The 24,753-nt window shown below is 42.2% G+C and overlaps 1 protein-coding gene across 1 annotated transcript in view; it reads right to left on the bottom strand.

Moving 5' to 3' along the window:
* The window catches only part of RAB2A (RAB2A, member RAS oncogene family), an 81,414-nt gene that overhangs the window by 14,782 nt on the left and 41,879 nt on the right, over positions 1-24,753 (bottom strand). The window contains exon 6 of the mRNA XM_068237429.1: positions 21,851-21,962. Coding sequence (XP_068093530.1) covers positions 21,851-21,962 — 112 coding nt within the window. The remainder of the gene's footprint in view (positions 1-21,850; positions 21,963-24,753) is intronic.

Genomic DNA, 24,753 nt, shown 5'->3' with positions numbered 1-24,753 from the left:
ACGCTTGAGCAGAGTGCACTAGGGGAAGATGACACTTGCAATGGTTTATGTTCTAGAGCGTGCAGCTCCACTTAGTGGCAGTATTTGCAGGGGAATAGATATGTGTAGCTAGGCAGCATTTTCTCACATTTTACCCCGGAAATGCCAGACAGCACATATATTCTGCATTCTCTTTATTAGAAAATGCACCTAAGCACTATTTGCCGCTTTGCATGTAAGGGGGAAAAAATACAGTAGTGGCAAAAGGCAGCAACTGTACTGTGAACAGGATCTCCATGGTATCAGTAAGCCAGATGTGTAGGGAAAACAGGAATTGTGGGTAGCCCTACTTGTCCTGCTAAGCACGAATCCCCTCGGGACTAGTGGGAAGATCATCTATGAGAGAGTTTTCCATAAGGATACGCAGGATGAATTTCACAGGCGTGAAACTCTGGGTAGTGTCCCGTTTGTCACTGGGGCAGGAAGTGACAGGTAAAGTTAGGCTACGTTTCCACTGTAGCGTGACATTTGCGCCTGCAAAAAAAAAATCGTATAAGAATTTCTGATTTGTGAAAATTCGCATGAAAGTTCGCATTAGTTAAATATAACAATCTGCCTAGTAACAGCTTAGTCATGACTGCTGACAACTTCCTGTAACCATGGATCTAATGCGAATTTTCGGGCAAATAACGCGAAAATTCGCATTGCCTATACAAAGCTTTGTACGCTAACATACACGATGTCCGGGAAAAATAATACAGGACCTCAGATTTTTTCGAACGCATACGAAAATTCACATTGCATGGAAACAGCCCCATTCACTACCATTCGTTGCAAAAGGTGATCCTTTCACACCAATTCTAAAACTGGCCAGTCCGGCCAATAATTTTTATTGATCTTCGGGAAAAATATATCAAAATTATGATCATCATTGGTGTGGCATGCTGTGCTATAGATTCCTGACTGGGAATCAGTGGGAAAAATCGATGAGTGAATGGCCCTGCTTTGCAATCAGTGGGTGGAGGCCTTTAGTAGAATTTTTCCCAGCAATGCAGTTTTAAAGGGAGTCTGAAGACTTATTGAAAAACAAACAAACAAACAAAAAACCCCCAACCAGATACTTACCTAAGGAGAGGAAAGGCTCTGGGTCCTATAGTGCCTTCCATTTCTCTCCTCGTCCAGCCGTTCCTGGGCAGGCTCCCGTTAGTCTCTGGCCAATGTGTCAGAGACTGCTCTCCCCGCTTTGGGTGGGCTTCGGAAGTCTTTGGGAGCACTCGGGCTCCTGAAGACTCCATACTGCGCATGTGCCCTCTCTCACACAGAGCCGCCCGTCTTCAGCAGCACTCGGACTCCCAAACACTTCCGAAGCCTCCTGTAGTGGGAGATTTAAAGGGGGGAGCCTGTGGGGAAACAAGGGGGTGAAGAGAGGAATGGGAAGGCTCTGTAAGGCCCAGAGCCTTCCCTCTAAGAGAAACCATAACCAAGAAATGAACTTCATCCCAATCAGTAGCTGATACCACCGTTTACATGAGAAATCTAATCCTTTCACAAACAGACCATCAGGGGGCTCTGTATGGCTGATATCGTGTTAAAACCCCTCCCACAGGAAACTGTGAGGACCATGGTCCTGGCAGCTTCCTGTCTGTGAACCTTGTTGCATTGTGGGAAATTCAACTGCCAAAAAAGCAAGCAGCAACGACTTCCAGTGACATCACCTGCCAGCAGTAAAAGTGTCACCATGTGATAAATGGCAGAATGTAAATCAGGGAGAGGAAAGCTTTTACAATGGGCAAACACTTATTAAATCATTTATACATAATTATTGTGAAAATGAAGCACTCCTCTTTAAGTATCTGTTTGTTTGTTCTTTTAGGCTTCAGATTTACTTTAAAGTGCATGGCAAACTTCAAGATTGTTTGCATATCCGCCATCTTACATTCGGGACATGGTACAACAAAGTCCCTGTTCTCTGGAAATTAGGTATCCGGAAGTCTCAACTAACCAGCATGCCTGAGGGGGATAACAGGGGCAGAACTTGTACAATTTGCATAGTTTTCTGCAGAAAAAGCAACTAACTGATCCTCTGGGCGTCTTCTATCCTTCCTGCTGCTCCTGGGGGCCTCCCAGTGTCGACGTACGGGTCCCGGCATGTTATGTTATGTGGCCCGCATCGGGACCTATATACAGAGGACACCAGAAAGCCGCTGGGAGCTACAGGAAGCATAGAAGATAGCGTCTGGAGAACTGGTACTTGGTTAGATTGCTCAAGCAACAAGAAAGCACAGGTATCCGGCATCAGCAATCCCTGCCTGTGCCGGATACTGGGGTTGTTGCTGTATATAGTAGCCATCTGGAGTAACACTTTAATGTATGTTCTAATTGCCCAACATAACCTAATCAATCCCGCAGTAACTCCGCTTCACCCCTCCTCCTATTTCAAATTCTGGTCAGATAAGGCAGATGTAAATGATCTCTGGCTGAAAATACACAAATGCTGACAGACAATACATGGCCAGGCCAATCAATCAATCTATACGCCGAGACAGATGCTTTTCAGATTCTTCAGAGGATTAGCTGTCTTGTGGTTTGGTCCCTAAAGTCTCTGAAGTCTAATAAGAAGCCTCTTCAGCATAATCTTCTCTGAGGACTCTGTGGTGTGATGTGTGCATCTTTTTCTAAATAATGCCCTACACACCACATGGAACCAAACTATTTATTTGCATTTCTTTACACCTATAACTTTTGTATTATCCCATACATGAAATGAAACCAGCAGCACAACCCAGAGAAAAGATATTATGTAATCAAATGTGCAATTTTTGCACTATATGGGAGGATGTCCCCAAAAAGCTGACTGATTTTGGACTAGTTCATCTCCTCGTGGGAGATTCTCAATACTACCTCTAGCGCCCTTTCACACCAAGCCTGTTGCGTCCCAATGGACAATATCATTGCAATGTTTTTGTCCAAATATTTCTGGACCTTACTGTAGATATGTTGTTACTACATGTGTGAGGTGAATTTGTGTAAAACAAGACAAGACTATACAAAGGCACTCCAGGTTGTGAGATTTCCATTCATAGTGCTTACATGTGATGCACTAGAAATATGTGTGCATAGAGGGATCTCAATCACATCTGAAAAAGTAAACAGGGTCCACATAGGGAATAAAACTCATCACGGCCCTCCTCATTTCAACTGTGGGAGCATTTGACTGTTGAACTTGCCACCAGAGCTTTGTTTCCTAATTAACAGGACTGATATGTTTTCACCTTTAAAGGCCTTACAGCTCCCCAGAGCAATCAATCTACTGCAGCTCAATTACTGCACTGAGCTCTGGCCATAGCTAAATAAGGGAGAGTGGGGTGGCTTGCTGCAATGGCAGGGCCAATATGAATATGCATAGGCTCTAAGTGGGTGATCGAATCATCATAGAGGGGTCAGGAGAATTTGCAGCAAAATAATGAGAGGAATTAATCATAGCGCATTCGTCAAGCACTTAGGGAGGCAAGCGCGTTCCTCCAGACGTGCCGTTAGGTTGAAGAAAATCTGGCTCCGAGCCAGCTGCGAATTGATTCACAACCCTCAGAAATGGAAGTTTTTAATTTTCAAATAAGGAGAAAAAAAAAAAACCTGCGCTTGCGATTAACATACCAATTATCGCAATGGCCTAACAAACCATACTAATTGAAAACGGCGGTCAAAAGCTTCACAAACCCAACCAGCTGGGATCCCTTATGGGGTGTTCAGTTGTTCACATTAAGTAAAACATTAAACAGAGCCATGAAATCCTGAAAATGTGTTATGATAACTTCATGTAAACAAGCACTTAACAACTGGCACATGGAGGGAAGCATTAGAGCTCTCTGGACGTCCTCCCACCCTCGTTTCATTACAGGGGGAAAATCAGTTAAATTAAGTCTAAGGGCTCAGTTTATTTTAGGTCAAGAGAAATTATATGCTGATTTATGGGTCTACTGCTCTTGCGCTGCAAGTGTGATCGTGCCAAGAAGGGGATTACTAGAACTTGAGTGCGAAATAGGCCTGAGCCACAATTACCCGCAAATAAACATCAGACAATTCTAATTTCCAACGATGGACATAAAAAAAAGACACGATGACTGTTTTTAGACCGCATTATGTCGTCGCCAGCTTAAACAAACCGGCTTTGTTAGGAGAACAAGTAACAGATGAATCCCAACCCGGCAGCGGGTCGACTGCTCCAGATGTTTAAAATCATATGCACCACTTACGCTAACATACCTTAGTGTTTCCCTACTGTTCAATACTATATATTTAATCTTTCAACACACATCAAGTTAAATTACAAAAATATACTTTTCCATGTGCGGCGTGTCTGGCTTTGTGATCCTGCCTACTTTTTCCTCTTGGCTAGTAAATTCCCAATTTGTTATGTGCTGCCTGGGCTGCACATTCTGGCTCGATTGAAAAGAACACCAAGCTGGCACGCTATGGAGGCCTGGAGATCAGTGCTGCCAGGACACAGACAATTGTGAAGTACAATTAAATGGGAACATTCTGGGGAAAAAAAACACATATCTTTCTCTCCCCACCAGTCCCATATGTACTCTTCCCCCCCACAGCCATTATGTAAGGTACAGCAGTCAGAGATTACTTAATACTACGCTTCGTTCGAAGGCTGGCTGTGGATGCACAGAGATTCTAAGATTGGCGTAGGCCAAGACATGAAAAGACATCCGCTTTCTAACACATGCTCAATATTTAAAGTGGACCTTTCATCATGATGACATTATAAAAACAAGCTAAGTAGTTTAAAAAAGTCTTGGAATATCTCATTTCAGATGCAGAAGCAGCTCTGAGCAACAAGTGAGATCAATGGATGACTGTGCAGGAAAAATGACAACTGTGCTAAACTTAGACATGCCAACATGTATCAGAACTAGGAGAAAACAGAGGCTGCCATAAAGGTAAACCGGAGATGGCGTTACCAAACGATTGGATACTTACCCAGAGCTTCCTCCAGCCCCATGAGCACTGATGCATCCCTCGCCGTGATCCCGAGTGCCTCCGTTTGGTCGCATTCAGCCCCGGTAACTGGCTCAGCCATGTTAGTCAAGCTCTTCTGCACATGTGCGGAGGGGCTGCACATGTGCAGAAGACACGACTTGTGCGATTGAGCCAGATTACTGGAACCGAAACCATGCGAATGGAGGCACTCGGAAGGACGTCGAGGGACGTTTCGGTGCTCATAGAGCTGGAGGAAGCTCCAGGTAAGAATCAAATCTTTTAGTAACGCCATCTCAGGTACACCTTAATGATGTCTCTCAATAACAATAATGCTTGAAGAAAACATAGAAAGCAAATATAGTACAACCCTGCCTGCTGACCTGCTCACACTGGGTATTGTGGTGAACTAGTTTGTGGAAAATACTGGACTTTTTTGCAAACACTGATTCTCCAATGTAACAGTCACAGTTTTTTTTTTTTAATCAGTCAGTGAGACAGACAGTTGTGTGAATAAACAAATGAGTATAAACGGTTAATATAAGTACTGTATGTGTTTGCTTGAGCCCTACTTTAGAAGCTTCCTCAGTCCTGCTTATTAAAGTTAACCAGAAAGCAAACCTCAGGTCAAAAAACAGATACTTCCTAAAGATGAGGGAAGCCTCTGGTTCCTTCAGAAGCTTATGCACACTAATAACCTCATTGGAAGGAAATAAATTACCTAAAATAGAACTATAATTGAAAACCTTTAAATACTCTCTGGAGAACGTCTACCGATTGCTAGTGATCCAAACACAGTGGGGAGACTTGTAGATTGCATATAGTTTAGTATTGATGGGGTTAATTCCTAATGTATGTATGTATGTATGTATGTATGTATGTATGTATGTATGTATGTATGTATGTAATATGTGAATAAGTAATCACCCCACACAAACCCTACATGTTTCATCCCCTCAAACGGGGGACTTCATCAGGGGAACAAAAGTGCCCAGTGCAAAATTGCAGTACTACACAGTAAGCACATTAAATCCCATCACATAACAGCCTAATTTTCCTAACAGTTTTGATAAAACTTCAAAAACACTGCATTGTCTACTAAAGTGGGGCCTACCGTCATGTTTTCAGTTGACACATTTCAGGTGAAGTTGTGGTGATGCTGCCATAGGGCCCAATGCTTGGCTGAAAGAATGCATCCCAACATATCAGGTTTGGGGCCCAGAAAGATGGTTTGCTTAGATAAAAGATCTTACGGGTAGCACTGGGTTGGGTGAAATAGTGGATATATATTTCAGACTGCCTTATTATCTGGTAAAAAAATGTGTTTGCTCTAGCCACACAAAGTAAAGCAGTTGGCTGATGGTGTAATGGTTAAGGGCTCTGCCTCTGACACAGGAGACCAGGGTTCGAATCTCGGCTCTGCCTGTTCAGTAAGCCAGCACTAATTCAGTAGGAGACCTTTGGCAAGTCTCCCTTACACTGCTACTGCCAATAGAGCGCGCCCTAGTGGCTGCTGCTCTGCTCTGGCGCTTTGAGTCCGCAAGGAGAAAAGCGCAATATAAATGTTATTTGTCTTGTCTTGTAAATATTCTTCAAAACCCAAATGATCACTGTCAGGAATTTCCCCAACCTGAAAGTCTGCATAGAAAGAGGCCTTACCTATAATTTTTTTTACTAAGCATACTGTAAAGTGAACCTTAAGCTAGGAAAAAAAAAAAAGAGTTTTACTCACCTGGGGCTTCTACTATAGTCGGAAATGCGGAAAAAGCTACGCGTGGCCATACCTGACGGGCCTGTCGGCAAAAACTAAACTAGCTGGCAGCGGGGGACCAGAGGATTAGTGAGTGGCTGCGAGGGCACAGGATTGCTGCAGGGGGCTGGTAGAAGCCCCAGGTGAGTAAAACTCATTTTTTTTCTGGCTTAAGTGTCCCTTTAAAGCGGACCTGATCTCAGAATGTCCTCTCTGCTCAAAAAGATACGCAACAGCATTATAACCTTTAAACAAAAAAAAAATGTCTTTGCTACAGCTGATATAAATTCTAAAATAAATCTGCACTGTTTCTACTTCCTGATTCATGGAAGCAGACATATTGTTCACAGACTGTACTTTCAAATGAGCTTATCTGCCATCTCTGCCATGGCAGTCATGTGGCAAAGGGGAGAGGTCAAATTACAACTTGTGATTACACACAAATGAGGGGGGAATTAGACAGGCTAAACTCTCTAAATACATACAGGGTGCGTTTCCTTCTGTCCTGTGCAAGAGTTAAGGTCCACTAGGATGCTTTTTCCCCTATGCACTTTGTGTACTGCGTAAGAATCTCAAAGTGCACTGTCAAGTAAAAAGTGCACAATATTTGTCTGCTAGAACATTTCAATGAACAGGCCACAGATTTGCACCCACTGTCCAGTAAAGCACTGCTAGGAGCCGGACTGGGTGTGTGAAACCGGACTGTACATAGAACAGCCACTACAATAACAAACACGTTTTACCCCGGGTAGTGCACATTAATAGTTGCACTTTTTACCATGCATGTTCAGAGGCGTATCTAAGGAAAACAGCATTTATGGCTAAGACTAAAATCCTCCCAGGGGTAGAGGAGGGAGAGGGGTCAGCATCCCCCAAAAATTAAGGTGTTAAATTGAGTCCAAATTCACATGAAGCATGACTTGTAAGAATGAATGAAACCAGGCAGAAGAATGCCCAACAGATAAAAATACAATTTAGAAGGAGAACGTCAGGCATGCTATGGAGCTGTGTCCCTAGTACGAGGCACCCTTGGCACATGCCATACTTGCACCCCTGTGTAGATACAGCTCTGAGCGCAGTACACCACATTCAGTGTGAATAGTCCCAGAAGTGGCTAAGCCCTGCTGCCTTGTTCTAGTTGGGTCTTTAAGGTTCATCACAGTCAAAGTCTAACGACGCAAGGAATGCAGTTACACACTTCAGAAGGATAAACAGTGGCCTACACAGCATTATGCATTACTTGGTTTAGGTATGTATTTTTTGTTTACTCCATCCTGCTAGATACAGAAGTAACCCTTAAAGGTACAAGACTTCTCAATGACGAGACCCTGAAGGAATCTTCTCTGAATAGGCCATTAGTCTGTTACTGTGAAACTCCACCACATATAAACCTGTCAACACTTCCACACATGCGGCTTAATGTGCATGCAAGTGTTATACCCTGAAAACTGTGCAGCTTTGAGTATTCACATGATCTTCTCTACTGTATACTCCACGCTATCCCACAGAATGACTCCAACTAGCTAAATAACACCATAGAACGTGACTGGAAAAAATGAGCTGGAGCACAAAAGTCACTCAGATAAACAGGATGTGTTTAGTTTCTGCCCTAAAAGAAAGGCCAAAATGACAACACAAATAAAATAAGCGTAATACATTAAAAACACAGGAAGCTAAGGTTAACCAGCTCCCCACCACGCTGCATTTGTAACAATGTAGAGGAACTGAATCCAGTATAAAGCAGATAAGTAATTCAAGCAGCATAGCCCTGGAAGGTTTGTAGATTTTTCACCCTGAAAATTTTTTGGTTCCTCGGGGAGAGTTTTGCTCACGGCAGCCCTGGGAATTCTATGTGTGCAGTTTATGAGTTAATAATGGCTATGTGCTCCATAAACATAGTAATCCTTAGAGGAGTATTTATTAGCTCGGGGAGCAGCCATTATGGAAGTAACCACAAGCCTCGCAAGCTAGCTTCTCTATTGGATTTCCAAATGGGATAGAGCTCAGTACAGAAATGTAACTTGTGCATTGTAATTAAGCGTCTTCCATAGTTTGTAGATTTATACAAGACCAACAGTGTCATTTATATTACTACATATTTATGCCCCTTGGATTATTTTGAACAACTTTTTCATTGCTCCGAGGACTCTACAACCCCTTAGGGCCTGTTTCCACTACACGCAGATTGGATGCAGAATGGATGCAGAAAAACTGACTCCAATGAATGCCTATGGGCCTGTTTCCACTTAACACAATTTTTCTGATGCAGATTTTCCCATAGGCATTCATTGGAGTCAGTTTTTCTGCATCCATTCTGCATCCGATCTGCATGTAGTGGAAACAGGCCTTTATTCTTTCGGTTGTACACACCGATTGGTCTATATGATGTTGCAAAATAAACAAATGGACCCTATTGGCCATTCTGAAAGTGGCAAAGTTCTATTTTTCATGATCAGATCAGTACAGATTATACAGTACATTATACTTGTCAATTAGGTCAGTTAAAAAGCAGGCGATAGGTTGACAGTCAGCGCGAGCAGCCACGTGTACGCCCTCGTCTGACTACCCGCATCCAAGTCTGCGCACTTAGCATCTGACACGGACGCAGGTCCCAGGCTTTTATTAAGTAGGATAAGGTCGCCCACTCCCAGTGCAACAAGCCATTGCTACTTTGTCTTCTCACGATTTGCAAATGCTACTCACTTTGTCCCCCAACCACCCTCAGTCTGATCCCAGTAACCTGCAAAGTCATTAGTAGGACACCCCTATCGGTATAAGAGTTTGGCAACAGTGTACCCAAACGCATAACTTTTTAGTAAGCTCTCCCCTACTGCTATACTATTGAGGCTACAGTGTAGCTGAACTCAGAACCATTGCGTGCGCTCAGCTATACGATAGCTGAGCGCCTGTGCCCAAATTAAATCCCCAAGAGAACTATAGCCACAATTTGCATTGCGGATTATGGTACTGCTGTAGCACACATCACCCTCATGACTAAAATACCGGCTTCCTTTCTAATATGCTTAGAGAAGGAGAACAAGCTCTGCAAAATCTGCTATTCTTACACTCTCATTCAGGGCTGCGGAGTCGGAGTTGAGGAGTCGGAGCAATTTTGGGTATCTGGAGTTGGAGGTTTCCTAAACTGAGGTGTCGGATGATTTTTGTACCGACTCCACAGCCCTGCTCTCACTACTACATGGTGGATTTCAGCCATAATGAGTAAAATGGTGGAAGTTGCGCATGTTCAGTCCGGACGTGCTTGTTCAAGGCAGGAGCGTGGCATAATGAACCCTATTTTACAAGCTTTTGTCAAATAGGTTTAGAAGGACCCTGTGCTGGAACAATGGGCTGAAGATCTCTTACGTAACACCTTTCTGATAGCAATATTAACTTCAGCCCACCACATGTGAAAGGTGACAGGGGTACTGTAAGCACTGGACAGACGTGCCTTCATGACTTTATAAAGCCTACTGCCAATTCAAGTGACAGTGTAAAACTGAAGCAAAGCTAGCCACAATAGATGAATAAAGCACATTGATAATATAAAACTGTAATTGTTCTTTAAATATATTCTAATCTGCTTAGTGTAATGTGTCAAACCCCGGGATGTGTGATATTTGATGCTGAAATGAACATCATCACTGTGCAGAAGATGGAGGCTGTATGATTAGTGAGAGGCAGAAATACTAGCGGGAAACTCAACATAGATGACAGCCACATCCATCACCGGCTTTCCCTCAGGTATTCTCTGTATGAAGCTCGCCTCCTTGGGAACAGTTCCCATATACCTTATAACATCACCTTCCTCCTGAGTACATCACAATTGCCTAATGATTCTCTATAAAGCTGTGGCCAGGATACACGTAGATGTGTAAAGTCCAGCGCACACGTTTCTGCATACTTCCAAAACAAAATGGGCTCTTACGCCCAGCCCAGACAGTAACCTAAACTTCATGAAAGAAAAAATAGGGTATTTAACCTTATAGCGTGGCTCAGAAAATCAAGAAAACCACCACTTCCCAGAAACTCCAAGCGCTTATTTTTTAGGAAAACCATTTTCATTAAAAAATTATCATGACAGCCATGCTATTGCACTTAAAAAGCCACTTGGCGGAAAAAGCAATGGAAATAATGGACAAAAAAATTTGATGCGCACAACCTCAGGTGCACATGACATGCTTCAAGTAAGATGTGGTAAGAGGATGTGCCAATTGTGTGAACCAATCAGCTCACAGCCATCAAGCACAGGAGAAAAACCGTTCCTCTACACACATTAGAAAACAAACATACAAACGTCCTTGAGACAAATAGTAAAAAACAAAACAAAAAAAAAACCCTCTGGACTGTATGAGAAATAAGATGGACTACCAAAACCAGGTAGTAGCTATCTATAGATTGAGATTTCATGTACTGTACTGCCACCTTGTGGTCAGTAAGGGCATTACCTTTCGAGAATATTGTCTCATTTACCAGAATATAACAGAGTAACCAAGCAGCTCAGGGTGACCCAAACCACTAGGAATGTAGAGAGATTGTTTTTGTGTCTTACCACTATAGAGATATAAATATTCCTTTTAATGACTAGTCTTCTCTTCAGTCACTGGAAAGTAATTTCAGAAAGCACATAAATACAGTAGAATCCCTGTATAGTAAACTCCAAGGGACGGGGAAAAGTGGTTTACTATATCAGAATTGGTCATACATTCTGTATTCATACAGATGCATTTGCTGGGTCCTGAGGACTGAGTTTTCTATATCAGGGTTTACTATAGCGAGATTTCTGAGATAGCCAGTATTTTTTCATGCTTGGTGTATCACATTGCTTTTCCCAGTTTTTGGGGAAGATAACGCAATCAGTGGCATCTCTAAGCTTATATATTACATACTTTATGTTTGCTGCTTGTATGCAGAGAAATATAATGAAACTATCTGCTGGTAAATACACCAATGAGATGGAAATAATTCCGACTTGCATGCAAACTTGTTTGCAGCCTAGAACTGGTCCAGCCCGATTCACCTCCTGCTGAATTCTTTTTATTTTACATTTAGTATTTATATAGCGTCAACATCTTCCGCAGCGCTGTACAGAGTATATTGTTTTGTCAATTAACTACCCCCCTGAGGGGCTCCCAATCTATTCTCTACCATAGTTATATGTATATGGTGTAGTGTATGAATTGTAGTCTAGGGTCAATTTAGGGGAAAGCCAATTAATTAATCTGTATGTTTTTGGGATGTGAGAGGAAAACAGAGTGCCCGGAGGAATCCCACACAGACACAGAGAGAACATACTAACTTCATGCAGATATTGCCCTGGCTGGGATCCGAACCGGGGACCCAGCACTGCAAGGCGAGAGCGCTAACCACTACACCACCGTCCTGCCCAGAATTTGACTGGCCGAATTCCAAGTGGCATACAATTTACATCCAAGTTGGACTAACCTGCATCTCACTGACCAGATCTACTGTTAAAGACAAAAGTGTAACCCTTCTATTGCTATTCAATTATTAAACACCTCTCTTTTTATTCTGAAAAGCTACAACCCTCTGCCTACTGTATGCCAATTTCCTTCCAACACTGGCACCTGGTAGATGCCTCCTCAACTCTTACCAGTCCTGCAGCAGGTACTTAAGGTCAAGTAAAACCATATTCCTGCAGAAAGTAAATCAGATCTTACTTGCATAGAGATACCCATTTTGTAAAAAACATGTGCAAAGTTGCAATGGAACTAGGAAGTAGCGATGTGGGTCTCTAGTTCAAGAAACTCCTAAGACTGCTGTTTCTGTCAAGAGTGGGCCCCATTCATTATAGCTACGTGATAATCAATAGGGACTCAAACATCAAAAAGCTATACCAGAAGCAGCGGAAGTCCTGAGCAATGAACCACTACCCAGTTGTGCAATCCAGAGTGTTTTGGCAGACAAAATCTGCTTTATCTTGTGTACTAGTAGCTTAAAAAAGACCCGGAAGCAATAACGCCACAAAATTTATAATGGGTCATTGGACCAATCATTGCAAAAGCTTCATGAAAGTGGAGGCCATAATCATTGCTGGAGACACTTGTCATGTTCTCTGTAAGCATCTCTAGCAGTGAAGAATAGGCGCTCCCGAGTCCTGCTGTTCTGTTTTAAGATACGGTTTGAATTGACCCAAGGAGGTGGGAAAGACCTGTGAAACAAAATTTTTAGTGTCCAATATTTATTAAAAGCCCAATCCTTGTACAAGGCAAGACTATCATTAAGCTAACTTGGTTAACCCTTTACATCCCTGGGCCGCCTCCTCCTATCTCAAGCAGTGGGTTTTGGCCCCTATTTTCTCAGAGCCTTTAGATGAGACGTAGGGCCGTGGAGTCGGTACAAAAATCATCCAACTCCACTCCAACTCCTCAGTTTATGAAACCACCGACTCCAAGTACCCAAAATAGCCCCGACTCCGACTCCTAAAGTCTTATACTTACTAAGCCTGTGGATTTAGTACAAAAATCATCAAACTGACTCCCGACTTAGACTCCTCAGTTTATGAAACCACGGACAACCCCTCCAGGTACCCTCGACTTCAACTCCACAGCTCTGTTGGTAACATTATGTAAATAGAATTCTGGATCATGGAGTTGCTGGTACCAGTTTCTCCTGATAAGAACATGCATAATGCACAGAGAGGACAACCTGATGGAATTCTCACAGGTTCAGACAGTGAAACCTGGGTGGTGTATTAGTGATAGACATTATATAACTGAAGTGCTCCTCCCTGGCATGCATCAAGGTACTCCCAGAGTCCCAAGGACCCCAGACTGCAAATCACTGCTCAGTTATATTTGCATTCTGTATTACTTACAAATGTTGACACTATAGATCTGCAGTTCCTTAACCTCTTCCCGACGCACACAATTGAAAACTATGCCGTTTAGAGCCCCTTATCCCTGTCAGTGTGTAGCTTTAAATCTCCCATCCCCACACGCTCTTACCACTACAATATTGCTGCTTCGTCACCACTAAACTCAGCTGTCTATTGACAATCTCATTGGCTCCTGATCCTGCTGTGATCAATGTAAGCCAGTCACTGCGATCACAACCAAGAACTGAAAAAGAAAAAGGCTCTGGTCCTTAAAGGACAACTGCCAATCAGGCTGCATTAGCTATGTCTGAGGGGAAAGTAAAGAAGAAAACAAAAAGACCAAGCATGCCCTGCAACTTTCTTTGTGTGGCAGATATACTAAACAAGAGCCAGGGAAACTGGGGAATGATGTTTTATGGAGAAGAAAAGTAAGAGTGATTTTTAACTTTTGATTTGCCTGGTCAGCATCCGTATTACTTGTTTACCAGATAAAAATAAAGAATTGATTTTTGATTTTATGCCCGACAGTTGCACTTTAAGGGGCCTGAGCCTGTGGATCCTGAAAGGGTTAAAAACTATTGAAACACCTGCTGTGTATAAACACAAACCATAGCACATATGCACTATATATCTGTGCTGCTTTACAATCTGTGCTCAGGTTCATATTACTTTTATGTCACAAGAATAAGTGACTCCTGACAGCTCAGTGCGCCACACAGGAAAGTGAATCATAGTGTGCTTGATGATTGACAGATAGATGACATTGCTATAGAGATATACAATGATACTGTAAGGATTGGACTGAATTACAGCATTTAAATAGTCTTATTACACACAGGTGCTGTCATCTGACCAACTTCGCTAAGGATAAATGTGGGCACCGGTCAAAAGCCACTTTTGCCTAAATGACATTAAGACGTCATTTTCAAAGTCCCAATGACCCCCAGAACATTTCCACGTAAATGGATGAGATGACCCCCTACTGATTGTGCTCTGGTGATAAATCTGCTATCGGAAGCTGAAGCGTGGCGAAAAGATGCATCTACATTATTACTGAACTGCTAATTAATCTTCAACTGTCATGTTGATGGGGGATCCTGCTAAGCTGGCTGGCTTTCCACATTGCTTCCCAAGCCTCCCTTGTAGCGAGAGCGCAAAAAGAAAAAAAATTAAAAGGTAAGGAAGCGGAAAGTTTCTGAGTAGCTAATTAATGGGATGCCACTTGCAATTAAGCATAGCTCTTCTTAATTATTTCTGTAATTTTAGACTATCTAACTTCATTTTGTCTAACGGAGTACAGTATATGTTCCCAATTTCATGTAAGCAACACGTCTTCAATCCAAAGGGGTCTGCCGTACCGTTCAGCAAAACTCGTCTCAAGGCTGCAGATGATTCTGTATCGGCAGAAACATTCCGCCATAATTGCTGGCCCACAATTAAACTCTGACCCTGGGTTCCTACAATCTGCTAAAAAACACTACAGCATCATACAATTGTATGTGCCGTAATTGTCAATAACCTTTCTGATGGCAGAGAGGTGGTGAAGTCTATCACTCTTATTGTAATAGAATTGGTTTTTAGTTGACTGAGTGACTTTACCGTGATTAACGAATCTAAAAATCACTGGACACTTCCGTGATTTCAGTCAGCGTTTTATAAGCACTGTACCGCGATCACTCCAGAATCGCCCCAAAAATGCTGCAGGTAACGCGTTTACGTTTGTGCAAGTGTGAATAGGCCCTAAGTGTTACTGCTAGAGAGTGTGGCTTTGACATCTGGATGGCATGATTTCACTTAAAACTATTTCAAGTCAGTCTGCAGTGAAAATCAGTGTTACATAAATTTCTGTGCAGTTTATACAATGTATAATTACAGAAATATCCACAGATGCTGCAGACAAAGGAATATCAATTTTGGGGGCCGGTGCCGATGCTTCGACCCGGTCGCCTACTCCAGACCAACTGCTCAGCAAACAAATGAAGAGGCGGCAAACCACTGACTCGTAATTCAACTTGTATTGAGAAAGGTTATACTACAGGTTATGGACTGTTCATGATTCCTCACTCAGGTGTTCACCCAGTTACAGCTTACACTACTGCTGACTGGGTTCTGGTATTATTGAATGTCAAGCTAAACAGCATCTACTTAAAGAGTGTCTGAAGCCATTATAAAACCTTTTTACCTTCTATTTATCTTAAGCAGTATGAGTAGAGCTGAAATGCTGCATTCCCATGGCAGAACAAGGGCTTTATTCCCCCCAAACCCTGGGGCAAACAGCCACGATATTCAAAGTCATGGATTTTGCTGCCCAGGGAGGCAGAGCTTAGCGCCGTAGCTCTGCCTCTACTGAAGTCAATCTGCGCATGGATCTCCACCTCTCCCCGCCCCTCTCAGTGAAAGAAAACTAAGAGGGGCGGGGAGAAGCCGCACGCGACAGAGACCGACTCCAGTAGAAGCAGAGCTACAGCGCAAAGCTCTGCCTCTTACAGGAAGCTCTCCCCAATTTTTGCCCTGGAAATTTGGGGGGTAATAAAACCTTGTTCTGCCGCGGGAATGTGGCATTTCAGCTCTACTTATATTGCTTAAGATAAATAGCCTGTAAGAAGAAGAATTTGTTTTGGCTTCAGACTCTTTAACAGCACTGGCTACTCTTTAATGCGGACCTGTTGCATTAGGCTCGACCAACTGTCTTATCGCCCCCACCTGACATGTGCTCTACACATGCAGAAGCCGGTCTATAGTATTGCTGGGAGTAGGAGGGGGGCCTAAACTATCTAAAACACCAGAAAGCCCAAAGTACCATAATAATTTGGCGAGCAGCAGGTGTGTCAAGACTGCATAGTATGCAGTCTTACCACGAGTTAGATACACATGGATCAGTGTCAAGTATTTGTATGGTGATAGCCGATAAACCAGATAAACAGGCATCCAAACCCCTTCACAAAGCAGCATTTAAGAATATCTATCTATCTATCTATCTATCTATCTATCTATCTATCTATCTATCTATCTATCTATCTATCTATCTCTTGGTATGCAACAAGGAGAACAACGAATCTCAAAGTTTTCTGTAGAATCCTAAAGGTGGCCATAGATCAGGCAACTTGGCGGCAGATCAACCACGAGATTCGATTATTATAATCAAATGAAAATTGGGCCGAAATTGGTCGCATGATTCAGTCAGACATGCTACAAGATGTCGGGTGTGCAGTGCTAATGGCGAGCAATATTGGGATTAATGATAAAACATCCAACGCTGTTCTCTTTTAATGGTCAATGTGCCCCCGTGGTGCCTAGTGCACTATACATTACATGTCCACCTCTGTGCTGGATCCTCAGTCCATGCACGTACCACGTAGTTGATGACATACATGTTACTACAGCAACCACGGGGGTACGTGTATGGACTGAGGAAAGGTAATGTATAGTGCACGGGGGGGGGGGGGGGGGACGCTAAACATTAAGGGGGACAGCGTTGGGCCAGTGAGGTGGAGTATGCGGCATCACAAGGCCGACTGCAGGTTCATTTCAGCATGAAATTGATCGGTAATCAGCCTGAAGTGTATGGGCAGGTAACATATTCTCTGATTAGAGAGAGATCTGTCTCTTGGTCGATCTGCCCATATATCGTCTGGATGTATGGGCGCCTTAAGAATTTTCTTCACATTGTCCATCTACCAAATACAATAAGGTCTCTTTCACAATGAGACGTTAAAGTCGCACGTTAGAAAATTTTATAACGCAGGCTAAAGCACAGCAATACAAAGTCTGTGCGACATTCACAGTGCACACGTTGCGTTGTGTGTAACATGTAGCAATATTTAGACAGTGCTGCATGCTGTGCGTTTAGCAATACATTTGCTGCGTTATGTGTGTTGCACATGCTCAGTAAGGTTTAAAAAAAAAAAAAAAATTTAACGCATGCGCCGTTTTCATTCCATCACTGTGCGATGAAACCGGCGCACCAAACGCAGGGCTAAAGAATGTACTATAGCGTCCAAGTTATAGTCTTTCACTGCGTTGCATTAGGGGAACGTTATGCGACCTTAACGTTGCATCAAACGCAACGTCCCACTGTGAAAGAGGCCTAAAAAGTGTCCACCCTCTGAATAAAAATGTGTGGATCGAACACTGACAATACCTGACCAAAATTCCAGTGAGATAAGGTTTTCTACTCGGTCAAGCTATACCAAGGAATGGAGGGAGTAAGTTTTGATCAAGTTTTAGAAGTTGCAGTGCGAGAACTACTCATTACAGTGTTGACTAGTATAGCGTGGCCCAGCAGAGAGCCATCAGTCCACCTTCAACATGACTTCTGCTGCTTTTCACTAGTTCTACCCTTGAAAACGATCAAACAAGTTTCAGCTTGACTAAACCAGTGATTGGATCTGCTATATTCTGATATAATCTGTTTAGATAAACTGTGTGGCCACCTTAATATTTAAACAAAGAAGCTGTGGTTTCTTCAATAAAAAGATACAAGCAGAGCAATGACGCAGGAAAACCAAAAATGGGAGCAAGCATCACAGGCAGGAAAAAGAGATGGACACAACATATTCTGAGCAGGTACACATAATGAGAAGCCATGTGTATCCATATAATTTGTGCAGACTGACAGAACATCAAAGAGCTCTTCGCTGTGGTGATTCACACAGTCTTTGCTGGGAGAACAAATAAAGCTGTATGAAAGAGGAACAGGTGTGCACAAGACGTGTGGGAGATGGGGCGATGATGACAAGTCTTTATGCATGGCAACCTCCACTATCACAGCCATTGAGATCATTGTATCCTCGACCTTCTGGTATCAGGATACTATGTACTGGACAGATACTCGGGCCCATATGCAATTAACCTTTTCTCATGTTTTCTCCTAGGTGATATTCTCACACATGGTAAATATGATGCCTTTGTCACCAGGAAGCAAGAAAATGCTCAAAATAATTTTGATAGAGCTTTTCAACCTACTTTTGATACTTTTTCAATTGCAAAGTGCTGAAAAGTTATTTTAAAGAGAAGACTGTTTTCACACTGGGGTGATGCGGTAATTTTACAGCACCACACCGCAGGTCAATAAAAAGTCTATGGGGTCTTTCATACTGAGTCGGTGTGGCGCGATGTGACGGAAGTGATGTAAATAGCCACATCCCAGATGCAAGGACAAACCTACGTTACTGCGCGGTTCTGCGGCGGACCAGAAGTCATGCAAGTCTATGGCGACACAGGAGAGGTCATGGCATTGCGGCGCACATGCGTATTTTTACAATGCGCTTCCGTATTTTCAAAAGCTCACAAGGGCAGTGTAATCTCCACTCTCGTATCTTGGGATTTACTATATATTTTAATCATCTTGCTACATTGGTCACCGTGAATACTAGGTCTACCAATGACGTATTATATACTATTGTCTGTATTACTAGGTACCCCACGATGGTTTCCTACTCTGTACAGTGCCACGGAAGATGTTGGGACTTTATAAATCAATTCTAATCAACTCATCTTGACATGAATAAAAAGTAATTTATTATTTTACCACCATCTAAATCTCTCTCTCAATCAAACAAATGTCCCATAACTTCTGCTCTTTCATTTAAAATGTTACATTCATTCATTAACCACGTCTTGCTGGCTTATGCCTAAAAAAAAGAAAAGAAAAAAAAAGGATTCAGCATTCATCCCTGTCTCACTCAACACTTCTAAAATGCTGGTGCAAGTCCTCAGTCACACCTCGAGTTTTGTAACTTTCTCCTCTGTGGTCTGCAGTCTTAGTACTAAATATCCATACAGAACCCAACTACATGACCCATCCACTTCTCTTCTCACCAGTGAACATGTCCTTTCTTCCAAGCTCACCACTGGCTAGCAACTGCCCAAATGGATGTCAACTTCTGAAAATCATACAAAGCGTTTAACATTATAGGTGCCTTCCCAGATGTATAAGCTACCCATGACGTGTACCGATGCACCCCAAACCACCAAAACATTCTGTGCAGATGACATGGCATTTATAATTTAGGCAAAGTCTATCCAATTTCTTCTTCCTCAGTCCATTTTATGGTGGTCACTAACGATACAATCTTTTTCATCCAATTTTACCAAATCTATATTGTATAAGGGTAAATTGAGTGAATATATTAAATCCATAATTTAGGCATTCCCTAGAAAAGGTAAGATTGGATGAAAAAAATTGGATCATTAGTGGCCACCATTAGACTAACTTGGGCCCAGTAAAGACAGTGGTGTCCTTAGGTCAAATTCATATACCATATCTTCTCTACATGACTGAGTTTTACGCTAACACAGATATTGTTTTTGGATATGTTTCCCAACACCTGCTGTGATTTCTATTTACAGGAACAAGTCTGTATTTGATGTTCGGTTACCTAAGAGCCGAAGACCATGGCCATCCAATATTAGCTTTGTACCTAGTGCAGTGATGATCATATCTAGAAAAACTCCTGGAGAAGCATGCGATTTGTTTGATCTTCTGATTTGCAAAGCTCTGATTTTCTGTGATCACATCCTGCTTTAGCACATGATCATGACTAGCAAATCAGAGACTTGCATATCCATCATCTGACCAAACTGATCACATGCTTCTCCATAAAAACAGGGAACACCAAGAGCCCCAATAGTGTAATTCGTACTGGACAAGGTGGCAATAAGTTTGTATTGCTAGATACTCACAAGTCAGGGTCACCAGCAGGCAACCACTGTAAAGGCAGGTGGGGAGATTGTCCTGACCCCACTCAGGATTAAGAAGTCGCTCTCTGTAGACAGGAAGAAAGGGTAGAAACCCTCCACCAAGGGTGGACTCAAAATTGTATACAATGAACAGAGGCGCCAAAAGTATAAGATTAGATTAAATGAGCTTAAAAACCAACTTAAATGGCAAAATTGAAGGAGGAAGTGGTGGTCTTACCTCCCTCAAACAGACACGACAACGACTGCGATTCAGACAGTCAAACACATTTATTAGGAACTCCAAAAAGAAATGCAACGCGTTTCGCAGGTTCAACCCCGCTTCATCAGGCAATATAGGGAGGAGTATCAAACAATCTGCACAAGGATTCAAATTAAGCGCCTTAATTTGAATCCTTGTGCAGATTTTTTGATACTCCTCCCTATATTGCCTGATGAAGCGGGGTTGAACCTGCGAAACGCGTTGCATTTCTTTTTGGAGTTCCTAATAAATGTGTTTGACTGTCTGAATCGCAGTCGTTGTCGTGTCTGCTTGAGGGAGGTAAGACCACCACTTCCTCCTTCAATTTTGCCATTTAAGTTGGTTTTTAAGCTCATTTAATCTAATCTTATACTTTTGGCGCCTCTGTTCATTGTATACATGCTTCTCCATGAATTCTCGTAGCCATGACCATCACTAGCCTTGTGTACAAGATTTCTCCAGATCCTCTGATTTAATGGAAATAGGTTTTACATTAAGGAATGCGATTCTTAAATGGTCACATAGTGTTTTACTGAGTGGTGTACCACATCCTGTCTACGTCAGAGACTCAAGACACAAATATGCTGTATACATGTTTATGAGAAGACTAGGATATTTATCAGATTCAGCATCTAATGTTATTTCTGAACTATTTTAAATTGAACACTAGGTTTAGATGATTAGCACATTATTCCATTCTATTTTCCTTTTACACATTTTTTTGGGAATGAACTTCTAACTTGTGATTCCATTACATTAAAAAATAAACTTCAAATTTTACACTTGCAGTCAGCTATGGTCTAAAACTGACACTAGATCTTTTTTCACTATTTACAAACACAGTAGCAGTACACACATTAGTGAATACTGTGCCAAATATTTTCTGCGTGTGCTATTGGCTTTACAGAGCCAAAGTAAATTTGTTAGGTTACCTAAGAGCCCAAAGATCATAGCCATCCAATATTAGCTTTGTGCCTTGAGTAGTGATGGTCATGACTAGGGGAACTCCTGGAAAAGCATGTGTTTTGTTTAAATATACATTTGCACAAATTGGTGAACACTATGCCAAATTCTTACTGCATGGCTGTACCGAACCAAAGTAAAATTTTGGTACTTCTGGAAATACTACATTTTCTGCAAGGAGTTTTACATTTATACACGCATAGAAGATGCAGACCTTAGTTATCTGAATGGCATCCATCTGCTTCATAAGCCTGGACTGACCATTTTGTAGTCACCGGTCTCAAATCTTTGACATGTATGTTTTGTTATGGACAATTGTGTACTGGAGGCAGCAGTCGTACAGAAGTGGTGTTACAATTATAAAAGGAAGGAAGCAGAGTAGAAGAATGCATTTTACCTCCTCCACATTTGAGGCTGTCTTAGCAGAGGTCTCCATAAATATAAGGCCATGTTCCCTGGCAAATGCTTCTCCTTCTTCTTTCTTTACTTCTCTTCTTGATTCCAAATCGCTGTGTGCAAAACATACATGTCAGATGCATTTCATGACGTGTCATCCAATGATGTGAAAACTATTGCCTATTAAAGCGGTATAAAAGCCTGACATAATATTCAATAAAAACATGTTTTCCTACTTTTTTATATGCCATACGGTTATATTTGCATTTGTGCATAAGTATTATTCATTTAGAAATTACAAGTTCCCAAAAGTACAGTTTTTTGCTTTGAGAGACGACTTTGCATTTTATTCATAACTGGTTTTATTCATTATGTATTGAAGGCAGACATGCTTTGTGTCTGTCTGTGTCCAGGAGCTTCTGCACAGTCAGAGAATGTGTCACATTCCTCACTTGATACAATTAAGTAAACACAAGATCACATTATCTACACTTCAGATGAGTCCAGATTTCTCTGCACTGAACTTTTCAGTACTGTGTGTAACCCTTTGAATGCTGTTCTAGTAAAAAAAAAAAAATGCTGGTTGTATATAATATGCTGTAAATAATTTTTTAGAGCAAAGAAGAAATGCTGGCTTTCATTCCGCTTTAAAGTGGCCCTGAACTCTTGCCCAGGACACAAGGTAGACCGAGAGAAATGCACCCTGAGTGTATATTTAGAGAGAAAAGCCAGTCTATTCCCCCCTCATCTTCAAGTAATCACAAGTGAAATGTGATCTCTCAGCTGTGTCAGCACAGACATTCAGCAGTCCTTGACAGACACAGCTAAGATGTAAACACAGGAGGATAACCCTTTATCTGCTTCCATAAAAGCAGGAAATAGACACACTGCAGAATTATTGCAGGAGTTCTGTAAGCTGTAACAAAGAAATGTTTTTCTTTAAAAGTTATTATGCTGCTGTTTATCTTTTAGAGCAGAGAGGAAGTTCTGAGTTCAGTACTGCTAAAACAAAACCATTCAAACACTGTTTTAGATTACTATATATTTTTCTGCCTGCCATCAATATGACCCTATACATGCGGGAGCATGATCAGAAACAAATGGTCAGATCCCCACACAATTAACCCTATAGAGGATCCACGCACATAAATTCACTGTTAGATCCTAAAGGCCTGAAATAGAAGGGTTTGTTAAAAGCACAGATGCAATTTCTTACTCTTGACACCATTTCTTCTGCTTTAACTTGCCATATGACAAAATCTTGAAGGTCAATCAAGCCTGCTGTTTGGAGAGTCTCAGGTGATCAGTCCTCACTTTCTCCCCACCGATAACTCATGCTGTTTTCTTTCCACTTAGACATCATGAGTCATCAGGTGGGCGGGCTGAAGAGGGATCATGTGGCAATCAAGCAAGTTCAGCTGTGTCTCAAATTCATAGTTGTCATTTTGGACTGGAGGATTTTCATTTGGCTGTACATAACAAAACAGGCGGCACTCAGGATAAGAAACAGCATCTGTGCTGTTGTGAAACACTTCTGTTTCAGGATAGCAGTAGATTTCTATGCATTGATTTGCTACAGAGTCACCTTAAAATAAACTTCAACAGTGGAACATCAATGCAGACTCCATTTTGAAAAGAATACCTGCTTGGCTGTTAAAAAGGAAGTGTAGCGAAATTAACGTAATTAATAAAATTATTATGTACTAGTGGACCTAAGCCCATTTAAAAGCGGGCTCTAGGTCTGTGTGTTAACTCACTCCCCTCCCCTGTGACCACAGCCGCTCGCACCCCACCGCGTACACACGCCCGCCCTGCTCCCCATGCAAAGGGTGTCCGTGCTGCGCAGTAGCGCAAAGCACACACACACACACACACACACACACACACACACACACACACCTCAGAAAAGCGCTTATAGTGTGTCTGAGCCCCCACTCAGTGTTTGCCCATTGTAAGATCGTTCCTCTCCCTGGTTTACATTCTAAAATCTGTCAAAGGCGGCATTGTCTTAAAAAGGTACATACACACGTCGGATTTTCGCAAACGATCGGACGTTTGAACGTCAAATCGGGTGCTTGCGCGGTCGGTTGTTCAGCTAATAAGACTGGACTTCAACGATCCACTTGGTGGATCGTTCAAAGTCCATTTTATCAGCTGAATGACCGACCGTATACACGCCCAATTTGACGTCCAAACGACCAGAAGTTCAAACATCCAAACGACCAGTCGTTTGTGAAAATCCAGTGTGTGTGTGTACGAGCCTTTAGTCCTTCTATGCACAAAGGCAGATGCTAATTGACTGGCAGTTGGAAAGCGATTTCCCGCAATGCAACAAGTTACAGAGGCAGCACACCGTCAGGCCCATGGCCCAGACATCCCACTGTGGAAGGGGTTTCACCACAATATGTTCCTGATCTATCTGAGAAAAGATTTGTTTTGGAAACAAGGTGCATCACCTTCTGATTGGGATGAAGTTCAATCCTGGGTTAAAGTTCCTCTTTGATTACATTCTGAAACACTCACTCTGGATGCAGATCAGTGCAAACTCCAATGGCTGCACACTTGTTCCAGGAGTGCAACTCAGAAACTACTAAATGGGGATGGTCATTGAGATGTTAAGTTGATGGACGTCATGCTAATGTTATGCAGATATGTAGCATGGAATCGGACCAAATACAGAAAGCTGCAAAAATTTGTATATTAACATAAAATGCCCATCAACTGATAACTATAGACATCTCATTGACCATCCCTATTTGGTAGTTTTAGAGCTGCACATCTGGAAAAAGAGAGCAGACCCTATTACTGAAGCCAACAGATTAGCATGACAGCCAGGCAACGGCCATCAGCATATCATAGTACAGCAGTGTATGAAATACCTGTCCTGATCAGGCAGTTTCTCCC

Source organism: Hyperolius riggenbachi, chromosome 5 (genome assembly GCF_040937935.1).
Source record: "Hyperolius riggenbachi isolate aHypRig1 chromosome 5, aHypRig1.pri, whole genome shotgun sequence".
NCBI lineage: Eukaryota > Metazoa > Chordata > Amphibia > Anura > Hyperoliidae > Hyperolius > Hyperolius riggenbachi.
Note: the sequence above shows the minus strand (reverse complement) of the source record. Positions and strands in the feature narration are given on the sequence as shown.